A 25,763-nucleotide genomic window follows, 5' to 3' on the forward strand; every position below is an offset into this window, starting at 1 on the left:
TTAGCGAATTTTTGGTAGGACTCTTGGGCTTTAACCAAGCTCTGATGAGCTTGGGCCCAAACTGTGCACAGTTTAGAAAAGATTGTCTCAGCTGAGGGATTGACAGACTCTGCAGAGTGAACGGACGAATACCTGGGATTGAAACCATAATTACAAAAAAAAGGTGACATATTAGTAGAACGTTGTTCATGATTGTTGATAGCAAATTCAGCCAGAGGAATGAAATCTCGCCATTTATCCTGCGTATCAGCTATGAAACATCTCAGGAATTGTTCCAAAGACTGGTTGGTTCTCTCAGTTTGCCCATTCGTCTGAGGATGGAAAGCCGACGAGAAGGACAAAGAGATTCCCAGCTTCCCACAGAACTCCCTCCAGAATTTGGCCACAAACTGGACACCTCTGTCGGAAACAATATTCTCCGGGACACCATGCAACCGTAGAATATGACCGATAAACAACGTGGCCAACAAACGAGCACTAGGGAGTTTACGCAGTGGAATAAGGTGACACATTTTGGAGAATCGATCCACCACTACCCAAATGACAGTCTTACCCCTAGATACTGGTAAGTCGGTAATAAAGTCCATCGATATATGTGTCCAAGGTCTCGCAGGAACCGGCAAGGGATGTAACAATCCCTCCGGTGGCCTACGGGGAACCTTGGACCTAGCACAGACCTCACACGCTTCAACAAAAGATTTAACATCTCGGGCCCAAGTTGGCCACCAGAAATGGCGCGAGAGCAAGTATTTAGTGCCTGCTATCCCTGGATGTCCTGCCAAAACGGAACTATGGATTTCCTCCAGGACCCGGAGGCGAAGGTTCGGTGGCACAAATAGGAGGGAGTCAGGAGTGTTATGGGGGGCTAAATCCTGAGACTCAGCAACAAGAGTAACCAAGTCCGGTTGTAGGACGGATACCACCAGGGGCGGGCTGGGCCGGGGGGCAGGGTGGCATCTGCCCCCCGGGCCGGCCTTCCCCAGTACATTACAGGGCCGCGCTGAGGCTGCTTACCGCCCCAGCGCTCTCCTCTCTGCCTGTGCTGCAGGGCCGGTCTGTGATGCCAGTTGCAGCTGAAGCTGCTCCCCGCCCCCGTTAAGCCCCGCCCCCTGTGTACCTCCCATGTTCCTCCTGGCCCAGGACTTCCTGTATTACACAGTGTGGAGAGGAGGAGGCCGGCTGCTAACCTCCAGCTACAGGCTCCTGCTTCCTGACCATCCCCCTCGTGTCCTGCTCTCTGCTCAGCAGCTATAAATGCAGGTACTTCGGGTTGTAGATAGGAGGGAGGTCGGGGCAGAGAGGAGAGGGCTGTCTGCTGGGCTGGGCTGACAGAGGCAAACACACACACACTAGCATCTGTTTCCCCAACCCCCTGTAGCTGCTGCCCTTTACCCCCTATAGCTGCACCCTCTTCCACAGGCTGCATTGCCCCTCTGCACCTGTAGTTGATATGTACCTCCTAAGGCTGCTGTGTGAGCCTTCCCCCCAGACTGCTGTGTTCTCCTTTTCAGGCTGCTTTGCCTCTCCCCCCCCCCCTTTCAGGCTGCTGTGCCCCCCCCCCCACACACACACACACACTTCAGACTGCTGTGCCCCCCCGTCAGGCTGCTGTGCCCCCCCCCCCCACACACACACACACACACACTTCAGACTGCTGTGCCCCCCCGTCAGGCTGCTGTGCCCCCCCCCCTTCAGGCTGCGGTCCCCCCCCCCCTTCAGGCTGCTTTGCCCCCCCACACACACACACACACACATTTCAGACTGCTGTGCCCCCACACACAGAATGATACACACTCATAGAGAACAATATACGGTCATACAGAACCATACAGAACAAAACGCACCCATATAGAACAATACGCACCCATACAAAACAATACGCACCCATACAGAACAATACGCACCCATACAGAACAATACGCACCCATACAGGACAATACGCACCCATACAGAACAATATACACCCATACAGAACAATATACACCTATACAGAACAATATACACCCATACAGAACAATACGCACTCATACAGAACAATATACACCCATACAGAACAATATACACCTATACAGAACAATTTACACTCATACAGAACCATACAGAACCATATACACCCATACAGAACATACAGTACAATATACACCCATACAGAACAATATACACCTGTACAGAACAAAACGCACCCATACAGAACAAAACGCACCCATACAGAACAATATACACCCATACAGAACAATATACACCCATACAGAACAATACGCACTCATACATAACAATATACACCCATACATAACAATACGCACTCATACAGAACCATACAGAACAATATACACCCATACAGAACAATATACACCTATACAGAACAATATACACCTATACAGAACAATATACACCCATACAGAACAATATACACCTATACAGAACAATATACACCTGTACAGAACCATACAGCACAATATACACCCATACAGAACAATATACACCTATACAGAACATTATACACCCATAAAGAACAATATACACCCATACAGAACAATTTACACTCATACAGAACCATACACACCCATACAGAACATTATACACCTGTACAGAACCATACAGAACAATATACACCCATACAGAACAATATACATCTATACAGAACAATATACACCTATACAGAACCATACAGTACAATACACACCTATACAGAACAATATACACCCATACAGAACAATATACACCCATACAGAACAATATACACCTGTACAGAACCATACAGAACAATATACACCCATACAGAACAATATACACCTATACAGAACAATTTACACTCATACAGAACAATATACACCCATACAGAACAATATACACCCATACAGAATATACACCCATAAAGAACCATGCAGAACAATTTACACCCATGCAGAACAATATACACCCATACAGAACCATACAGTACAATATACACCCATACAGAACCATACAGTACAATACACACCCATACAGAACCATATAGTACAATACACACCCACACAGAACCATACAGTACAATATACACTCATACAGAACCATACAGTACAATACACACCCATACAGAACAATACGCACTCATACAGAACCATACAGTACAATATACACCCATACAGAACCATACAGTACAATATACACCCATACAGAGCAATATACACCCATACAGAGCAATATACACCCATACAGAACAATATACACCCATACAGAACAATATACACCCATACAGAACAATACGCACTCATACAGAACAATACGCACTCATACAGAACAATATACACCCATACAGAACAATATACACCAATACAGAACCATACAGTACCATATACACCCATACAGAACCATACAGTACAATATACACTCATACAGAACAATATACACCCATACAGAACAATTTTTTACTCAAACAGAACCATACAGAACAATATAGACCCATACAGAACAATATACACCAATACAGAACAATATACACCCATACAGAACCATACAGTGCAATATACACCCATACAGTACAATATACACACATACAGAACAATACTCACCCATACAGAACAATATACACCCATACAGAACCATACAGAACAATATACACTCATACAGAACAATATACACCTATACAGAACATTATACACCCATACAGAACAATATACACCCATACAGAACAATTTACACTCATACAGAACCATACAGAACTATATACACCCATACAGAACATACAGTACAATATACACCCATACAGAACAATATACACCTGTACAGAACCATACAGAACAATATACACCCATACAGAACAATATACACCTATACAGAACAATATACACCTGTACAGAACCATACAGAACAATATACACCTATACAGAACAATATACACCTGTACAGAACCATACAGAACAATATACACCCATACAGAACAATATACACCTATACAGAACAATATACACCCATACAGAACAATATACACCTATACAGAACAATATACACCTGTACAGAACCATACAGTACAATATACACACATACAGCACAATATACACCCATACAGAAAAATATACACCCATACAGAACAATTTACACTCATACAGAACCATACACACCCATACAGAACATTATACACCTGTACAGAACCATACAGAACAATATACACCCATACAGAACAATATACATCTATACAGAACAATATACACCTGTACAGAACCATACAGAACAATATACACCCATACAGAACAATATACATCTATACAGAACAATATACACCTGTACAGAACCATACAGAACAATAAACACCTATACAGAACAATATACACCCATACAGAACAATATACACCTATACAGAACCATACAGAACAATATACACCCATACAGAACAATATACACCTATACAGAACAATATACTCCCATACAGAACAATTTACACTCATACAGAACAATATACACCCATACAGAACAATATACACCCATACAGAACAATACGCACCCATACAGAACAATATACACCCATACAGAATATACACCCATAAAGAACCATGCAGAACAATTTACACCCATGCAGAACAATATACACCCATACAGAACCATACAGTACAATATACACCCATACAGAACCATACAGTACAATACACACCCATACAGAACCATACAGTACAATACACACCCATACAGAACCATACAGTACAATATACACCCATACAGAACCATACAGTACAATACACACCCATACAGAACAATACGCACTCATACAGAACCATACAGTACAATATACACCCATACAGAACCATACAGTACAATATACACCCATACAGAGCAATATACACCCATACAGAGCAATATACACCCATACAGAACAATATACACCCATACAGAACAATATACACCCATACAGAACAATACGCACCCATACAGAACAATACGCACTCATACAGAACAATATACACCCATACAGAACAATATACACCAATACAGAACCATACAGTACCATATACACCCATACAGAACCATACAGTACAATATACACCCATACAGAGCAATATACACCCATACAGAGCAATATACACCCATACAGAACAATATACACCCATACAGAACAATACGCACTCATACAGAACCATACAGTACAATATACACCCATACAGAACCATACAGTACAATATACACCCATACAGAGCAATATACACCCATACAGAGCAATATACACCCATACAGAACAATATACACCCATACAGAACAATACGCACTCATACAGAACAATATACACCCATACAGAACAATATACACCAATACAGAACCATACAGTACCATATACACCCATACAGAACCATACAGTACAATATACACTCATACAGAACAATATACACCCATACAGAACAATTTTTTACTCAAACAGAACCATACAGAACAATATACACCCATACAGAACAATATACACCAATACAGAACAATATACACCCATACAGAACCATACAGTGCAATATACACCCATACAGTACAATATACACACATACAGAACAATACTCACCCATACAGAACAATATACACCCATACAGAACCATACAGAACAATATACACCCATACAGAACAATTTACACTCATACAGAACCATACAGCACAATATACACCCATACAGAACAATATACACCTATACAGAACATTATACACCCATACAGAACAATATACACCCATACAGAACAATTTACACTCATACAGAACCATACAGAACTATATACACCCATACAGAACATACAGTACAATATACACCCATACAGAACAATATACACCTGTACAGAACCATACAGAACAATATACACCCATACAGAACAATATACACCTATACAGAACAATATACACCTGTACAGAACCATACAGAACAATATACACCCATACAGAACAATATACACCTATACAGAACAATATACACCCATACAGAACAATTTACACCCATACAGAACAATATACACCCATACAGAATAAACACCCATAAAGAACCATGCAGAACAATTTACACCCATGCAGAACAATATACACCCATACAGAACCATACAGTACAATATACACCCATACAGAACCATACAGTACAATACACACCCATACAGAACCATACAGTACAATATACACCCATACAGAACCATACAGTACAATACACACCCATACAGAACAATACGCACTCATACACACCATACAGTACAATATACACCCATACAGAACCATACAGAGCAATATACACCCATACAGTACAATATACACACATACAGAACAATACTCACCCATACAGAACCATACAGAACAATATACACCCATACAGAACAATATACACCAATACAGAACAATATACACCCATACAGAACAATATACACCAATACAGAACAATATACACCCATACAGAACAATTTACACTCATACAGAACCATACAGTACTATATACACCCATACAGAACATACAGTACAATATACACCCATACAGAACCATACAGTGCAATATACACCCATACAGAACCATATACACCCATACAGAACAATATACACCCATACAGAACCATACAGAACAATATACACCCATACAGAACCATACAGTGCAATATACACCCATACAGAACCATATACACCCATACAGAACCATACAGAACAATATACACCTATACAGAACAATATACACCCATACAGAACCATACAGTACAATATACACCCACACAGAACATACAGTACAATATACACCCATACAGAACATACAGTACAATATACACCCATACAGAACCATACAGTACAATATACACTCATACAATACAATATACACCCATACAGAGCCATACAGTACAATATACACCCATACAGAACCATACAGTACGATATACACCCATACAGAGCCATACAGAACAATATACACCCATACAGAACAATACGCACTCATACAGAACCATACAGTGCAATATACACCCATACAGAACCATACAGTACAATATACACCCATACAGTACAATATACACACATACAGAACAATACTCACCCATACAGAACCATACAGAACAATATACACTCATACAGAACAATATATACCAATACAGAACAATATACACCCATACAGAACAATTTACACTCATACAGAACCATACAGTACAATATACACCCATACAGAACAATACGCACCCATACAGAACCATACAGAACAATATGCACCCATACAGAACAATATACACCAATACAGAACAATATACACCTATACAAAACCATACAGAACAATATACAGTACACCTATACAGAACCATACAGTACAATATACACCCATACAGAACAATATACACCTATACAGAACAATATACACCCGTACAGAACCATACAGTACAATATACACCCATACAGAACCATACAGTACAATACACACCCATACAGAACCATACAGTACAATATACACCCATACAGAACAATACGCACTCATACAGAACAATATGCACCCATACAGAACCATACAGTGCCATATACACCCATACAAAACTATACGCACTCATACAGAACAATATGCACCCATACAGAACAATATATACCCATACAGAACAATATACACCCATACAGAACCATACAGTACAATATACACCCATACAGAACCATACAGTGCAATATACACCCATACAGAACCATATACACCCATACAGAACAATATACACCCATACAGAACCATACAGAACAATATACACCCATACAGAACCATACAGTGCAATATACACCCATACAGAACAATACGCACTCATACAGAACAATATACACATTTTGTAGGGTATTTTGGAGCATATTATATAGTAGTCAGTATGTTGGAGGTCACCCAGCTTTCCCAGCATCTTGTAGTCAGTAAAATGGAGGTCACCCAGCTTCCCCAATATCTTTCACTCAGTATAATATGGTCACCCAGCTTTCCCACCATTTTATACTCAGTATATTATGGTCACCCAGCTTTCCCACAATCTTATACTCAGTAAGATGGAGGTCACCCATCTTTCCCACCATCTTATACTCAGTGGCTGGTAGCCTCGGGGAGCTGCATAGTATATCTATACTGTGCAGCTGAAAACCATATCACCACAATTGTGCTAATTGGTTCCTTTTAAGGAGCACTCCAGCCCTTACCTATTATTACCCTCCCCACATCAGTGCAGGGACGGTAGATGGCACCCCGGGCCTGTACTTCTGCCAGCGGCGATGTTCCAACAATTCGGGTAACGTCTCCTTCCCTTCTGGTCATTTGTGACAGGGAATTCCTACTGCTCTGTGTGAAGGGGCCAGAAGTCACCTTGTCAATGTAAGTCTATGGGATGGTTCCGTGTCAGCGCTGAGCCGTCCCATATACTTATACAGTAAAGAGATCCCCGACCCCGTCACAGCGAGCAGTAGGAATTCCCTGTTTACAAATGACTGGAAGGGCTGAATGTGTTATCCGAAGTGTGAGAACATTGCCGCTGGAGGAAGTATTGGAGTGGGTGGCATCTACCTTCCCTGCACTGATGTGGGGAGTGTAATAAGTGAGGGCCTAGAGTGGTCCTTGAAGGATGGGCCGCTAGCCGGCTACTCATGGGCCAGTGCTGTGTGCTTGCCCCCCAGGCTAAAATTTGCCAGCCAGCCCCTGGATACCACAACCCCTGGTTTCAAGATCGTATCGACCTGTTTCTCAGGAATGTTCCCGGAATCAAAACTGCGAGAGAGGGCATCAGCCTTAATATTACGAGAGCCAGGTCGATATGTGATCTCAAAGTCAAACCTAGTAAAGAACAGGGCCCATCGGGCCTGACGTGGAGAGAGTCGTTTGGCGGTATCCAGATAAATGAGATTCTTATGATCCGTCAACACTGTGACTCTATGTTTGGCACCTTCCAAGAAATGCCTCCACTCATCAAATGCCATCTTAATAGCCAATAATTCTCTATTCCCAATATCGTAGTTGCGTTCCGCTTGGGAGAACTTCCTCGAGAAGTACGCAACTGGCCGAAGATGGGTAAGAGTGTCAGTTCCCTGGGATAAAACTGCTCCCACACCCACCTCGGATGCGTCCACCTCAACAATAAAAGGGCGCTCGAAGTCGGGCTGGGCCAGTACTGGAGCTTCTGAAAAACATTGCCGAAGGATGTCAAATGCCTGGATTGCCTCTGTGGACCAGTGTACCAGATTCGCCCCTTTCCTGGTAAGATCTGTGAGGGGTTTAGCTATAACTGAGAACCCCTTGATAAATTTCCGGTAATAATTAGCGAAACCCAAAAACCTTTGTAAGGCCTTCAGGTTACTGGGTCGTTCCCATTTTACAATAGCCGCTACTTTAAGGGGATCCATACCAAAAGAATTGGGGGTGATGTTATAACCCAAAAACGAGACCTCCTGGATACCGAATTGGCACTTTGACACCTTGGCGTAAAGATTATTTTGTCTCAGAAGCTCCATTACCGTGCGGACCTGCTTTACGTGGGAAGACCAATCTGAGGAGAAGATCAAAATGTCATCAAGGTAGACAACAAGAAAACGTCCAAGGTGCTCACGGAAGATATCATTAACAAAGTGTTGGAAGACCGCCGGGGCATTGCATAACCCAAAGGGCATAACGAGATATTCGAAATGGCCCTCTGGGGTATTGAATGCGGTCTTCCACTCGTCACCTTCCCTGATTCTGATTAAATTATAAGCCCCCTGTAAGTCAACCTTGGAAAACCATTTAGCGCCCACAATTTGATTAAACAAGTCTGGAATCAACGGTAGGGGGTGTTGGTTTTTAACAGTGATCTTGTTTAGTTCCCGGTAATCGATACAAGGCCGGAGACCCCCATCCTTTTTGCCTACAAAGAAGAAGCCAGCACCCATGGGAGAAGAAGAAGGACGTATGTGGCCTTTGCGTAAACTGTCCTTTATGTATTCTCGCATGGCTTCTCTTTCAGGGCAGGACAAATTGAATATTCGACCTCGGGGGTATCTGGAACCGGGAACTAAATCAATGGCGCAATCATACCGTCTATGGGGTGGCAACCCGTCCACTGCTTTTTCATCAAATACGTCTGAATAATCCAACAAGAATTCGGGAATCTCTCCCTCCGCCGGGGAACACCCTGCAAGGGAAACCGCAATACAATGTGATGCACACCCAGGCCCCCACCGCACAAGTTCCCTATTGGACCAATCGAAGACCGGGTTATGAGCCTCCAGCCAGGGTAACCCCAGGATAACATCAGATGACAGGTTATGCATAACAAGAAAATCCAGACTTTCAATATGGACAGACCCTACTTTAACCTCCATGGAGGGGGTCCTATACCGTACATCACCCTGGGAAAAGGGAGCAGAGTCTGCTCCAGTGACACCAACTGGACGCTGGAGCAGCAAGGGACATACCTCTAAACCTGAAAAAAATATGGGGTTAATGAAATTTGCTGAGGATCCAGAATCGATCTGGGCATACCCGCTAATACATTTACCTCCCAACACCAAGGAAATGGGCAACAACAGCTTATTTTTGAAGGATACCTGAGCGCCTGAGAGACCCCCTCGATAATCTCTCAGGCGTTGAAGTTTTCCGTCGAAGACCTCGGCTTGTTGGGACACTGCCGAACCTGGTGTCCTGTCTTCCCACAGTAAAAGCACAGCCTATTCTGCAGGCGATGGGCTCGTCGGGCCTTGGCATCGGCGGAGTCTACCTGCATCGGCTCCTCGAAAGGGGGTGAGACAGGAAGGGGAGGTTTGGAGAACGGAATAGGAGAGATAGGGGTTTTGTGATGGTCAGGATTACCCCTCTCCCTTTGTCGATCCCTTAATCTACGGTCAACTCTGATCGCTAGTGTCATGCTCTCTTCGAGCGAGTCGGGAGTGGGGTATGCTACTAGCATGTCCTTCAGTCGGTCACTAAGGCCCTCCCGAAACTGAAACCGGAGGGCTGGGTCGTTCCACGTGGAGAGACAGCTCCACTGCCGGAACTCAGAACAGTACTCTTCCACTGGACGGCGACCCTGTCTTAACCCAGTTAGCTGACGTTCGGCATTGGCTGCACAGTCCGGGTCATCATACAGCAATCCCAGTGAACAAAAGAACTGGTCGGTGGTCCTTAGGTTAGGAGAGTCAGGGGGTAGAGAAAAAGCCCATTCTTGCGGGGGTCCTTGGAGGAGGGACATGATAATACCCACTCTCTGGGTCTCATCTCCTGAGGAGCGTGGCCGTAACCTAAAAAACAACTTGCACCCCTCCCGAAAAGTACGGAATTTACTACGGTCCCCCGAAAACTTGTCAGGGAGCTGGACGGGTGGTTCGGGAGGTAATGGGGAGGTTACGGTGAGCTGTCGTGATGTCGTCTCCTGATCCTGGACTCTCATAGCAAGTTCCTGGACCATGGTGTTAAGTTGCTGCATTTGGTCCACGATATTTGACATGGCGGTCCTGTCGTCCATGGGGCAATGGGCAGTATAGGGCTGGCTATTCTGTCAGCGCGGACAAACACAACCAGACAGTGGGCCCTGATCTGATCCCACCCACTGTCCCTGCCTAATTGCCTCAGTCGACCCTAGGCGGTCGCGGACAACCACGAAGACGTTCCCTGTACTGAATACGTGGAACACAAAACACGACAGACGGACAAAACACAATAAAGAGTAGTAAACAAGCCAGGTCAAACCACACGGACAACGCAGTACAGAATCGGCAAGCAAAGAATAGTCACAGGTCAGGCGGAGGGTCAAGAACACGAGAAGGCAAGCAGAAAGGGATATAGGGCAGGGAACGCTGGGAAGGAGCAGGGGAGCTGGGACTAGACGAACTAATAGCCAGCAACTACCAGCTGGCTATCACTTTACTTTATACTGAACCAGGAGCCTGGACCAGACACTGATTGGTCCAGTCTCCTGATCCAGCAATCTCTGCAGCTGCGGTGCTGCAGACCAAGTGGCAGAGCGATCTGCCACTCAGCCTGCACGAGCCGCATCAGCTGCGCTGGCCGGCCAGCTGACTGACTGTCACGTGAGCCCGCGGCGTCCCCGGTTACTAGGGACGCCGTCGGGTCTCCGTGACGTCACTCTGCTCCGGCGGGCGGAGCTCCGGCGCGTACTCGAGCCGGCCGCCGGAGCAGAGGCCGGGGAAGACGCCGCAGGAGCCAGGTCAGGTGAGTTCCTGACAGGGCATTAAAGGGGTTATCCAGTGCTACAAAAACATGGCTACTTTTCCCCCTACTGTTGTCTCCAGATCAGGTGCGGTTTGCAATTAAGCTCCATTTACTTCAATGGAACTGAGTTCCAAACTCCACCCAATCTGGAGACAACAGTAGGGGGAAAAGTGGCCATGTTTTTGTGGCGCTGGATAACCCCTTTAAAAAAATAGTGTAGCTTGGGGAGCTATGCTGTTTGACTGTTTTTGCAGCCTAACCACCACTAGTGGGCATAAGTGCGCCAAAGGGACCTGGATCTCAACATAAGTGTGAGTGAAAGAGCTGTTATCTGCATCAGACGTATGTAGATTATCCTGTGGATATGTATAAATGTCCAGGTGGGAATTACCCTTAGGGTATAAACCCACACACCATATACACAGCAGATACGCAACAAATACACAGCAGATTTGTTGGTACAGATTTGATGCTGTGTTCAGTTATTTAGATCTAATCTGCTGCGAGTTTGCTGTATATCTTAGCAGTAAATACGCTGCATATACTGTGTGTGGGTTTATACCCTTAACCCCTTAGCGACCCATGACGTATCTGATACGTCATGGTGCCGCGGGGGGTGTTCAGAGCGGGGTCCCGCCGGGACCCCGCTCTGAACGGCGCTGATCCCGGCTGACACGTGCAGCCGGGCAGTGCCTCTGTTAGCTGGCGCGGGTCCCGTTGCCGCGCCGGCTAATTAAGCACTTTAATGCAGCTGTCAAACCTGACAGCTGCATTGAAGTGCTTTATGCACACTATCCCTGGTGTCTAGTGGGTCGGATCTCCCCCCCCCCCCTGCGATGCGATCACGGGGGGGAGATCCGTTCTTCTGCCTTTGCCGGGCCTCAGCGTCGGAATGACGCTGATCCCGGCTCGGCAATAGATTGCTATGGCCTGCAGCAGGCCATAGCAATCTATGACCGAACTGATCGATCTTTGCTGTGTATATACACAGCATTGATCTCTATGAGAGATCAGTGCTGTCTATATACAAGTCCCCCAGGGGGGCTTCTAGTCCATGTAAAAAAAAAAGTAAAAAAGTGTTTTTATTAATAAAAAATCCCCTCCCCTAATAAAAGTCCAAATCACCCCCCTTTTCCCATTTTATAAATATAAATTAATAAATAAACAAATAAATAAACATATTTAGTATCGCCGCACACGTAATCGCCCGAACTATTAATTAATCACATTCCTGATCTCGCACGGTAAACGGCGTCAGCGCAAAAAAATTCCAAAGTGCAAAATTGCGCATTTTTGGTCGCATCAAATCCAGAAAAAATGTAATAAAAAGTGATCAAAAAGTCGTATATGCGCAATCAAGGTACCGATAGAAAGAACGCATCATGGCGCAAAAAATGACACCTCACACAGCCCCATAGACCAAAGGATAAAAGCGCTATAAGCCTGGGAATGGAGCGATTTTAAGGAACGTATATTTGTTAACAATGGTTTGAATTTTTTACAGGCCATCAGATACAATAAAAGTTATACATGTTATATATCATAGTAATCGTAACGACTTGAGGAACATATATAACAAGTCAGTTTTACCATGGGACGAACGGCGTAAATGCAAAACTCCCCGAAATCAAAACAAATTATTTTTTTTTTCAATTTGACAGCGCAAATGATTTTTTTTCCGGTTTCGCAGCATATGTTATGGAAAAATAATGCCTGTCATTACAAAGTACAATTGGTTTCGCAAAAAATAAGCGCTCATATACGTCTCTAGGTGAAAAAATGCAAGCGCTGTTGACTTTTAAACTTAAAATGGAATAAGCAAAAGCGCAAAAACGAAAATTGGCTTTGACCTTAAGGGGTTAAGAGTAAACCCCTTACACAGTGTGTTTCCATGAAGTTTTTGACACCAGTTGGTGAATTACCTAAAAAGTATTTTTCGGTCTGTTCCCTATGCCTGTCCTTTATTCTTCATCCGTTCCTGTCTTTGGCTTTAAAACTGCATCATATAGACCTGAGCGTGGTTCTCTTAACACCTATCCTCGATGTGATCCAGCACACAGTCTTGTCTCTGGAGAGTTAATACTACATCTCCGCATGCGACATTGATTTTTCTGTGTTCTCTCATCAGCAAAAGACACGTGGGATCAGCAGATCCGACGAAATAAATGTCAATTTTCCAGAAAGCAGCATCAAAGGTGCAAGGAAACCGCAGAGCAATGCTCAATGTAATGACAGGGAACATGGCGGTGTAATCATTTGTGGTTCATTGAAACGTCCGCACACGATCTTGAAACTAAAAAAAGAAGAAGAAACTGGAAAAATAATGAGATGTGAATGTGATCTCCCTTGGGTGAGCATTTCCCCCAGATTTCCATTACATAGATGGCAGCCCCCACCTCCAAAATCAATACACTCACTTATAGAAGGGATAAGGAACCTGCGGCCCTCCGCCTGTCGCAAAACTACAATTTCCATCATGCCTGGACAGCCAAAGCTTTGACAGCTGTCAGGGTCGGCGTCAGCACAGGTCTTACCCGGGCAAGTGCTGGAGCCCATAGCACCTCTAGGGGCCCAGAGAGGGAGAGGGGCCTGGTGTTTTAAAGGGCTTATCCAGTGCTACAAAAACATGGCTACTTTCTTCCAGAGACAGCACCCCTCTTGTCTCCAGCTTGGGCGGGGTTTTGCTGCTCAGTTCTATTGAAGTGAATGAAGCTTAAAGGGGTTATCCAGCACTACAAAAACATGGCCACTTTTCCCCTCTCTTGTCTCCAGTTTGGGTGGGGTTTTGAAACTCAGTTCCACTGAAATAAATGGAGCTTATTTGCAAACCGCACCTGAACTGGAGACAAGAGAGGGGGAAAAGTGGCCATGTTTTTGTAGCGCTGGATAACCCCTTTAACTGCAAACCGCACCTGAACTGGAGACAAGAGTCGAGTTTTCTCTGAAAGAAAGTGCCCATGTTTTTGTAGCACTGGATAACCCCTTTAATGTTCAGCTCGCTCATTGTAGTGCAGGGTGAGCGATGAACATCAGAATACACAGGAGACGGAGCAGGACCTGCACAGAGAGAGAGAAAGGGTGAAGGACCTGATCACATGACGAAAAAGGTCCTTAAAGGGGTTATCCTGTTGTCTCCAGATTGGGTGCCGGTTTTGAAACTCAGTTCCATTGAAGTAAATGGAGCTTAATTGCGAACCACACCTGAACTGGAGACAGCAGAAGGGGGAAAAGTGGCCATGTTTTTGTAGCGCTGGATAACCCCTTTAACCTTACAGTGTGGAGACCAGCCCTACACAGAGGAAGGGTAGTGTCTAAATCCCATACTGTAGAGGGAGCTGCTGGGGGTGCACACACAGCTCTCCGGGCAAGCCCCACCAGGCCGGATTTCATTGACTGCTCCACTGCAGGCTTCCTTGCAGCCAAAATCAGACCCTGCTGGACCCCCAACCCTAATCAGAACCTTTAGTTTTAGGGTTAGGGTTGGGGGTCGGATTACCACCTGCTCATCATCTTTCGGAGGGCTCCTAATGGTGCGTTTACACAGATTTATCTGACAGATTTGTGAAGCCAAAGCCAGGAACAGACTATAACCAGTGAACAGCTCATAAAGGAAAGACTGAGATTTCTCCTCTTTTGCAATCCATTCCTGGCTTTGGCTTCAAAAATCTGTCCATGTAAACGCACCCAAAGTCAGTAGTGGGCGGCTGGGGGCAGATTACAAATTGGGCAAAGCTGAGAGCAGTAGTGGATTTTGGAGCTTCAAGGATCCCCTCCCGTCAGTGGTTTTAGGCATGATGTTATTAATGTATGTCTTTACGGGTACGCCTACGTGCCTTACTTAGGGTCCGTTTACACAGAAAGATTTATCTGACAGATTTTGGAAGCCAAAGTCAGGAATGGATTTGGAAAGAGGATAGATCCCAGTCTTTCCTTTATGACCTGATCCCTGTTTATAGTCTGTTCCTGGTTTTGGCTTCAAAGATCTGTCAGATAAATCTGTCTGTGTAAACGCACCATTAGACATTGTAATGAGGATGGCTGATCATATATCTACACATCTGGACTTCACCTACAGCACATGGGTCCTCATTATGGTTGCCAGTACTCAGATACCCCCAGGCCCTCCAAATATCCCTATTAGGGATGGTCCGAACCTGCCGAGGTTCGGGTTCGTATGAATCCGAGCGCTTGGCATCAGATTCCCGCCGTCTGCCCGCTCCGTGCAGCGGGCGGATACAGCGGGAGGAACGCCTGGAAAACTGGGATACAGCCTATGGCTATGGCTGTATCCCAGTTTTCCAGGCGGTCCTCCCGCTGGATCCGCCCGCTGCACGGAGCGGGCAGACAGTGGGAATCATTACCGAGGGTTCGGGTTCGTACGAACCCGAACCGAACTCGGTTCGGACCATCCCCAATCCCTATATCCAAACATGTTTTTTTTCACAGCAGCAACTTAAAATACAGAGGACCAAGAACCATCTGGGTATACTAGAATAAAACTAGAAAACAGAACGTACACTAGAAACAAACACACAGAGAATACATTATATGATACTGCAAAAGACCTTTAAGGGATCTTTAAAGGGGTAGGCCAGTGTATTTTTTTTTTCTTTCAAATCAACTGGTGTCAGAAATTTATATAGATTTGTAATTTACAGTACTTCTTTTTAAAAATCTCTCCAGTACTTATCAGCTGTTGTATGTGCTGCAGGAACAGGGGTATTTTCTCCAGTCTGACACAGTGCTCTCTGCTGCCACCTCTGTCTATGTCAGGAACTGCCTAGAGCAAGTACAAATTCCCATAGAAAACCTCTCCTGCTCTGGACAGTTCCTGACATGGACAGAGGTGACAGCAGAGAGCACCGTATCAGACTGGAACGAATACACTTCCTGCAGGATATACAGCAGCTGATAAGTACTGGAAGACTTAAGATTTTAAAATAGAAGTAAATTACCAATTTATATAACTTTCTAACACCAGTTGATTTAAAAGAAAAAAAAAAATTGCTGGAGTACCGCTTTGAATAGAGGCTAACCAGGAGCTCTGCTCTATAGGAGCCCAGAACTGAGAAGTCATGATCCATAGGCAGCAATTTGCTGTGACGGGGAACCTGTTTCCATATGGCCTTAGCCTAATAGACACTAAAAAGACATAATAACAGGAAGATTCCTGCTATTCGTAATAGACACATGAACAGGGGACGTCTCCACGAACCTACACCTTTAAATATGAGTTCCCTATGATTATTTCCGTTGCGTTCTTTCACACTTTGCTGGAGACTTCTGTTCCTAGGAAACCAGAATCCATTTTGCTGATGACACCAGAATATCTGTAACACAACAATAGGAGGCTGAATGAATTGGTGCGGCTTCTTTGCTGTTTACTAGAGGTGACTATGATCAATAAAAGGGATTGTCTAACTTGACATACTAGTCACATATTCCCTTTTTGAGTTAGTGGGGGGGTCACTCCTTGGCCAGAGCTCAGAGACTACAAAGAGCGTCTACCTCTCTGGAGGACCTATCCTGTCCTGCATTACAGAGACAGCTCATCAGTTTCATTGGGCAATGTGTAATGCTTCATTTCTCCAGTGGTGGCGCTGCGGGGAAGTATAGACCAAAAACTCACACATAACCTTTAATGGGCCATACAAATGATTCAACAATTGCACGATCAATAGGGCCCTGTAAAGGATCTGCTGATCTCACTGATCGGCACTCTCTTAAAGGGGTTGTCCAGAGAAAATCTTTTTCTTTCAAATCAACTGATATTAGAAAGTTATATAGATTTTAATGTACTTCTATTAAAAAAATCTCAAGTCTTCCCATACTTATTAACTGCTGTATGTCCTGCAGGAAATGTTTAATTTTCAGTCTGACACAGTGCTCTCTGCTGACATCTCTGGCCGAGTCAGGAACTCTGTCTCGGTTTTCTCTGAATCCCCATAGAAAATCTCTCCTGCTCTGGACAGTTCCTGCCTCGGCCAGAGGTGTCAGCAGAGAGCGCTGTGTCAGGCTCAAAATGAAACATTTCCTGTAGGACATACAGCAGATGATAAGTATGGGAAGACTTGAGATTTTTTAATAGAAGTAAACTACAAATCTATATAACTTTCTGATATCAGTTGATTTGAAAGAAAAAGATTTTTCATTCAAAATATGGCTGCTTTCCTCTGGAAACATCATCAGTGTAATACCACACCCATCCTGGGGGCAGGGGTGGCGTTGTTTTTGCAAGAAAGTAGTTTTGCTTCTTCTATTCCTAGATAACCCCTGTTCGCCCTTCTCACAAACGCACTTACAGTTCTGTATCATAATTGGTGTATGGAGCGGGCACAGGAGCCAGGCCTGTCCTATACCCTGCCGCCGCTAATCCAGTAATCTCTGATGACAGCTATGTAACCAAAGCTGCACGTGGTATATACACCCTAGTGGTCACATCACACCCGAAGGCTATGTTCACACTATGTATAAACAACGTCCATATTTGACATGTTCTGATATTGCGGGCAGATTTAGGTGTGTCTGCACTCCAATTAACCATTGAAATCCAAGCAATGTACGGCCATCAGAATGGAAACGGCCGTTGACAAGTCAATTATTGTGTGGCCGTAGGGGAACAATAACCGTTGTTCAAAATTAGTGCGTGAACAACGGCCATTGTTCGCCAGGCCTTTAATAGAGTGCATTATTTTAAAGCAAGAACAGCCGTTGTTTTAATCGCCAACAATGGCCGTTCTTGTCTTAAGGCTATGTTCACACACTGTGATACAGGGGCCGTAGTTTACTACGGCCACTGTGTTCAGCGGCAAACTATAGCCACCGAATTACATGTTCCTGCAGCGAAAAAATGGATTGGGAAAACGCAGTGTCTTTGCAGTATACTTTACAATAAAATGACATCATTACAAGTTACAATGAAAAAAAAAAAGTTATTGCTCTTAGGATGCGAATAGGTGAAAATTTGGCCGGTCTTCAAGGGGTTAAAGGGAAGGCCACCCAAACACAATAACAAATCCCCTCATAATCTGCTGCACTACCATCAAGCCCCTCTGAGACGTCATAGTGCAACCGACTAATAAACAGCGCCACCTGGCGGCCGCCAGTGATAGCGGAGGGAGTGACGTCAGCCGGAAGAGCCCGCCCATACATACTCCCAGCTCCTGGTGACGTCACTTGCTGCTCGGAGGACTTCAACCCTGAACTTGTAGACGCTCTAGCTGTCGCCAGGGAATCTATGGTGATCCCGGCTGGACCCGGAGATGCAGCTTACGGTGAAAGCGTTGAAAGGGAAGGAGACCAACCTGCAGGTACCGGGCGGTCCCTGCTCTTAGGGCTGGGGCAGTGGGGGCATCTTATAGGGGGCACACAGGCTAGCAGGGGCTGTGCTGCTCCTGTAGTGGTGTATACATGGACTGGGAAAAGCCTTGCTCTCCATTAGCCTTACAGGGCAGGCACAGCTAGGGTTACATGGTGTCACCCCAGTTATATGTACAGGTCCTGGCTCCATGTCACATCATATCATATGACAGGCGTGTGCCATTCACCACTGACATGCTGGAGGGCCCTTTAAATCACATGACCGTTCTGTTTTTAGGATCTGACAGTTGATGACTCCCCCTGACTACGACTACGTCTGAATGTCAGTTATAATTTCTGTTCGATGCCGCACTCTGGTGGAGATCGGCCTATAACAATCGCTGCAGGCATTAGAGCTGCGGACGACTGTTCCTCTTTTTAGGAACAACATATTTCAGTGTTTACTAATTTTTAGTTGCAAAACTACAACTCCCATCATACCCTGATAGCATTATGTAGCGAAATATAAAAAATCATTGTATGTGCCCGTATAACTTCAAGTGACAGTACCAGCAGGCCCAGGCTAAGGCACTGGAGGCGGCCGACCCACCCCCAGTGGGAAGAAACCCCAGCCCCTCCATGACGTGACTCCATTAGAATCAATGGAACCCTATCATAGAGGGGCTAGGGTTTCCTCCCACTAAGGGTGGGTCGGCCCGCCTCCAGTGCTTCAGCCTGGGCCTGGTGGTACAGTCAGTTTAATGGTGCGTTCACACCTACAGGATCTGCAGCTGATTTTCTGCAGCAGATTTCATTTAAATAACTGAACACCGCATCAAATCTGCTGCAGATCCTGTAGGTGTGAACGTACCCTAAAGGGGTATTCCACTCACACACAACTTTTCTGCCCATACATTCCATACTTGTTATTATCAATTCAGTCTCCTTCCCCCAGTTCTGAGCTTCTGCTTTCTGCTGAAAACACAAAAATCTGTGTGTGAGCTTTCCTCTTCGTCTCTCCTCCCCCCCCCCCCCCCTTCCCCATCCTTCTGAGCCAGTTGATGTAAACAAGTCCCTGGCTGGCTGTATCCGCAACCTTGCAGCTTCTTTGTAATGCTGGGAGGATTAATCACTGTGAGTCTATTAGCAACTTGACCTCAGAATATCCCTCCCAGCATTACAAAGATGCAGATACAGCCAGTCTCAGAATGGAGGGGGGAGGAGGGGAGACAGAAAGAAAAACTCACACACAGATTTTTGTGTCTTCAGCAGAAAGCAGCAGCTCAGAACTGGGGGAAGGAGACTGAATAGATAATAGCAAAAATGGCAGGAGTTGTTAGTCTCACCATGGGCAGCAACATGTCAAAAGTTATATTTAAACGGAATACCCATATAAAGGGGTTGTCCCGGCTAACAAAAAAAATTTGAGAAACAGCACCACTCTTGTCCTCAGTTTGGGTGTGGTATTGCAGCACAGTTCCATTAAAGTGAATGGCTCTGAATTGTAATACCACACACAACCTGAGGACAGGGACGGCGCTACAATTGCAATTGTAGTTTTTATTTATTTACTTTTCTAGTTTTGGATAACCCCTTTACATTTTTTGCCCCTCGAACCAATAAACTGATCAGTCTGGATCGGAGCTTTGTCCTCCTGGAAGAGTGGATCACCATAGGAGAAACAAAGTCTGGATGGTGGGATGGAGATGATCCAAAACCTTCCGGGCTAACACAGACTGCCATAATATCACCCCCCACACCATACAGTGACCCCCACCCCGCTCCAGGCAGTCAGCATTGTACTCCTCATCCGGTGGCCCCCGGGCGTACACATGACCAGGACTGGACGCATTCTTAGGCCCCAGTAGCTCAGCTGTCTCCTTACCACGGACTCCATTGCTCTTGTGTTTCAGGTCTCTGAAAATGATACAATTCTTGCTGTGAAAAGACAAGTGGAAGAAAAGTTACAGGTGCCGGTATCCCAGCAGAGACTGCTGTTCAGGGGGAAAGCGCTGTCAGGTACGGACCACCCTGTGTGCAGCAAATCAGGGGCTCTGAAGGACGTTCTGCCCCAATGGGGTGATAATCAGAAAAGGGCGCGTCATATGACACTCACCATTTGACAAAATGTTTTATTCAAAAAGTCGCCAATAGGTGGCACTGTAGCAGTAGCTGTACTTTATTTGCATATATTGAGGCTTTCCCAGGGGCCTGGGTGATCAGGTGTTTCCCAGCAACGTGGCCTCCTCGCCCAATGTAATGCTGCGTTTACACGAAACGATAATTGGCCCGATCGTACGATTAAAGATGTCGGAGTAAGGTTTTTTTTTTTCATAACGATCAGCGTTTAGACGGTACGATATATCGTACGGAAAAATCGTTTTGCGATCGCGCGCCCGCAGCCCGGCCCCCTGCTCATCCGCAAATTTTTTACGAACGACGATTTGATAACATGTTGAAAGATCAAAATGAACAATTTCTCGTTTGTCGTTTGATGCGTTTACACATACGATTATCGTTCAAATTTGATCGTTATCGCGCAAATTCGCACGATAATACATGTAAACGCAGCATAACTTCTGGTTATGGGTCTTTTTAGGAACCGGATCTACTGGGTCCATGTCGCCATTTGGCAGCGATTAAAGCTGACTCACTGTTCAGTGGTGGAGAACATGGTTTCGCAAATGTGGAGCGTTGTTGAAAACCAAGGGGGGCAAATTGACCGTCTATATAGTGATTTACATAGCTACAGCGCCATCTATTGGTGAATTTTTTGTTTTTAAATAAATGGCAAGCCCACAATCTAAAGCAGTGCTTCTCAATTCCAGTCCTCAGGCCTCACCAACAGGTCATGTTTTGAGGATATACAAAGATCACCTGTGACAATACCTGATGCACTTAGTATAATTATATCACCTGTGACATACTAAGGAAATCCTCAAAACATGACCTGTTGGTCATGAGGATTGGGATTGGAATTGAGAAGGACAGGTTGACTGATTTTCGTCTCTTTTGGAGCAGAGTGTCAAAGTGGTAGCTCAGCAAAAATGTTTTTCTTTCAAATCAACTGGTGGCAGAGATTTGTACTTCTAATAATAAAAAAAACCCTCCAATCTTCCAGTACTCATCAGCTGCTGTATGTCCTGCAGGAAGTGGTGTATTCTTTCCAGTCTGGAGAGCCAGAGAGCTTTTCTATGAGGATTTGCTACTACTCTGGGCAGTTCCTGACATGGACAGAGGTGACAGCAGAGAGTACTACTGTGTCAGACTGGAAAAGAATACACCCCTTCCTGCAGGTCATACAGCAGCTGATAAGTCGTGGAAGACTTGAGATTTTTCAATTGAAGTAAATTACAAATCTCTGGCACCAGTTTTTTTTTTTTCCTGAATTACCTCTTTAACCCTCTAAATTATGGGCTTACTTGCCACTTTTTTTCTCTCTTGTGTTTAATTACATTTGAGTAACACTTATGTCAGAAGGGGGTTCTGTGATCAATGCATGATGTAATAGGCTCTCATAGTGTGCATTAGTATGCAGAGGCTTCACCTTAAAAACTATAGATTCCCTGTAGGTGTCGCTATACAGTAGGACTACAGATGAGCGCAGCATCCAGCATGCTCAAGTCTGATCATTTGGCTTTTGACTACTGGTGACTGAAGAAGTTGGCTGCAGCCCTAGGGAGTCCTGGAAAACATGGATATAGCCTCTGGCCGTATACATATCTTCCTGGACTCCCTAGGACGGCATCCAACTTCTTCAGCCACCGGTAGTCAAATGCTGCACGATCAGACTTGAGCATGCTGGATGCTGCGCTCATCTCTAATAAGGACATGATGTGACCAAAGTCTCATGGTCTTAGTAGGTGCTCTATGCTGTGGGCAATGCTCCCCTGTAATATCTCAGGATTCCCTAATAGACTGGACCATAGACAATGTATGGTGTGTGCCACATCACCGCTCCTTGCAGCACAGAGAGTCGGACCCTCTTCTAAAGATCACAATCACTTACCTTTTATCCTGTGGATAGAAGTTTTAGGGTGCGTTCACACCTACAGGATCCGCAGCAGACTTGATGGTGCAGATTTGATGCTGTGTTCAGTTATTTAAATGAAATCTGCTGCGGATCCGCAGCAGAAAATACGCTGCGGATCCGGTAAGTGTGAACGTACCCTTAGGGTCTGGAATACCCCTTGAGGCTGCGTTCACACCTACCGGATCCGCAGCTGATTTTCTGCTGCGGATCCGCAGCAGATCCGCAGCAGATTTCATTTAAATAACTGAACACAGCATCAAATCTGCACCATCAAATCTGCTGCGGATCCTGTAGGTGTGAACGCACCCTGAGGGTGCAGTTTTCCCTCTTGTGTCGGTCTTCCCTTTGCCTGTGCTGTAAACAGGAAGTTCTGGAGTTTATGTCACGTGTACCTGAGCGCTCATCTCTACCTATCAGCTATCTTAGTGTCTCCTGTTAGGAACCTAAATTAAAGCTGACAGATTCCCTTTAAGAGTCTGTGTATCTTGCCCCCATGCATTGGTGTATGACCACGCTCATGGATAGTACTGTACATCCCACCACTGTGCACCTTCCGTAGTGCAGAAGGGAGAAGCAAAGAATGGGAATATGCTGGTTATTGTAGACATACTGTAAAATTAAAGGGGTAGTTCACCAAAAAATGTTCTTTCAAATCAACTGGTGCCAGAGATTTGTAAGTTACTTCTATTAAAAAAAAAAAAATCTCAATTCTTCCAGTACTTATCAGCTGCTGTAGGTCCTGCAGGAAGGCTTTCTAGCCTAACACAGTGCTCTTTGCTGCCACCTCTGTCTGTGTTAGGAACTGTCCAGAGTAGTAGCAAATCCCACTATAAAATCTCTTCTTCTCTGGACAGTTCCTGACATGGACAGAGGTGGTAGTAGAGAGCACTGTGTCAGACTGGGAAGGATTACACCAATTCTTGCAGGACATACAGCAGCTGATATTTAATTGAAGTAAATTACAAATCTCTGGCACCCGTTGATTTAAGATTTTTTTTTTTTGTGAACAACCCCTTTAAGGTCAAGATTGCAACTTCAACCAAAACCTGTGATTTTTTTACTCTTCAGACGAGCATAGTCTTTCTTTTTATTCTATTGGGCCTGGTGCAAGATTGAATCTAATGGTGAAGGAACGCTCCTCGCTGGAGGTTGGAGGGAACACTGTTTGGAAGTCCCTGGCTGTCATCCTGGGAAAGCATTTTAGCCCCTCTGATGCCGAGAGAGTGCTGGAGTATGTACAAAAGGTAACTCTCGTAAAAAAACAAATATAAGAGTCTGTAATATGTCTTAGTAGACATTGCTGACCTCCTCCCTTCTCCAACTTCTACAGTATACTGGGGGTGGGGGGGGGTTGTGGTGTTAGTACTTGAGCAGAGTGGGGATCAGGACACAGGCAGCACTGCAGCCTTATGGTGTGGAAAGGCTTACACTGAATCAGTCAGATATCCCCCGGTGTAATAAAGACAACAATCAGCCGAGGAGCAAGCAAGCGTTCGCTCATCTGTGTCTTTCAACATGTTTAATAACCATTGGCCACCAGTCAGTCTGTGCAATAGCTAATACATGGCCAATTAAAGGGGTACTCCAGCGTCAGTATATAGAAAATAATAGGCCATGCTCCCTCAGTGTCCTCCTGCCATGTCTATTGTTCCGTCCCCACTGACTGCTGGCGAACCCGTCCTGCAGGGATAGCTCGCTGTGAGGGGGCCATCACTGCCAAGACAGGCTTCGTCTGCGACCCAGACACACAGCAGGAGGACACCGGGGGAGTGTGGAGAGGCAAGTGTGACTTCTTTATTATTTCCTATATACCGATGCAGTAGTACCCCTTTAAATGCTGCACTAAATTTGCTATGTCCACGCCAGGCTTCGTAAGGGAACACTGATCTTGCAGCTTAGCACTTGCTTGGGTACTCTTAAGGTATGTGCACCCTACGGAATCCAAACAGAAAATCAGGTTGGGTTGATTCTTTGGATGGACGTCGGAATCCACCCGTGCATAGAATAGAGTCTATGGCACGGGCGGATCGGAATCCGCAACTGATTATCCATCTGTATTCCGTAGTGTGCACATGCTCTTTTCTCCAACCATTCTGTTTTCTCTTCCTAGGACTACGAGCGCAGTCTATCCCTCCTCAGCCTGGATGACGTTGAACGACTGGCTACACGCATCCTCCACCCACAGCTGCCAGAAGCCATAGACCTGGGCTTTCTGGACTGAAACAATAGTAATGGCCCACCCGACTTGTTGTCCTCTCTGTCCTGTACAGATCTACTGAATGGGATCTCAACTGTAATAAAGATACCAAATGACCAGGAGCTGCG

General features: G+C 45.0%; 1 protein-coding gene across 2 annotated transcripts; it reads left to right on the plus strand.

The window, feature by feature from the left end:
- The first annotated feature begins 1,163 nt into the window (after positions 1-1,163).
- On the plus strand, positions 1,164-25,757 carry UBL4A (ubiquitin like 4A). 2 transcript variants are annotated; one of them, XM_069986477.1, is made up of 4 exons: positions 1,164-1,260; positions 21,319-21,424; positions 24,507-24,682; positions 25,549-25,757. In XM_069986477.1, the coding sequence occupies exons 1-4, from the start codon at positions 1,255-1,257 to the stop codon at positions 25,657-25,659; spliced, it is 399 nt and encodes a 132-aa protein (XP_069842578.1). In that variant the 5' UTR covers positions 1,164-1,254; the 3' UTR covers positions 25,660-25,757. The 2 variants fall into 2 exon arrangements, with proteins under 2 accessions (XP_069842578.1, XP_069842577.1); XM_069986476.1 differs by lacking the exon at positions 1,164-1,260 and adding an exon at positions 19,258-19,416.
- Positions 25,758-25,763: the final 6 nt, after the last annotated feature.

This window comes from Dendropsophus ebraccatus, chromosome 10, assembly GCF_027789765.1.
Source record: "Dendropsophus ebraccatus isolate aDenEbr1 chromosome 10, aDenEbr1.pat, whole genome shotgun sequence".
NCBI lineage: Eukaryota > Metazoa > Chordata > Amphibia > Anura > Hylidae > Dendropsophus > Dendropsophus ebraccatus.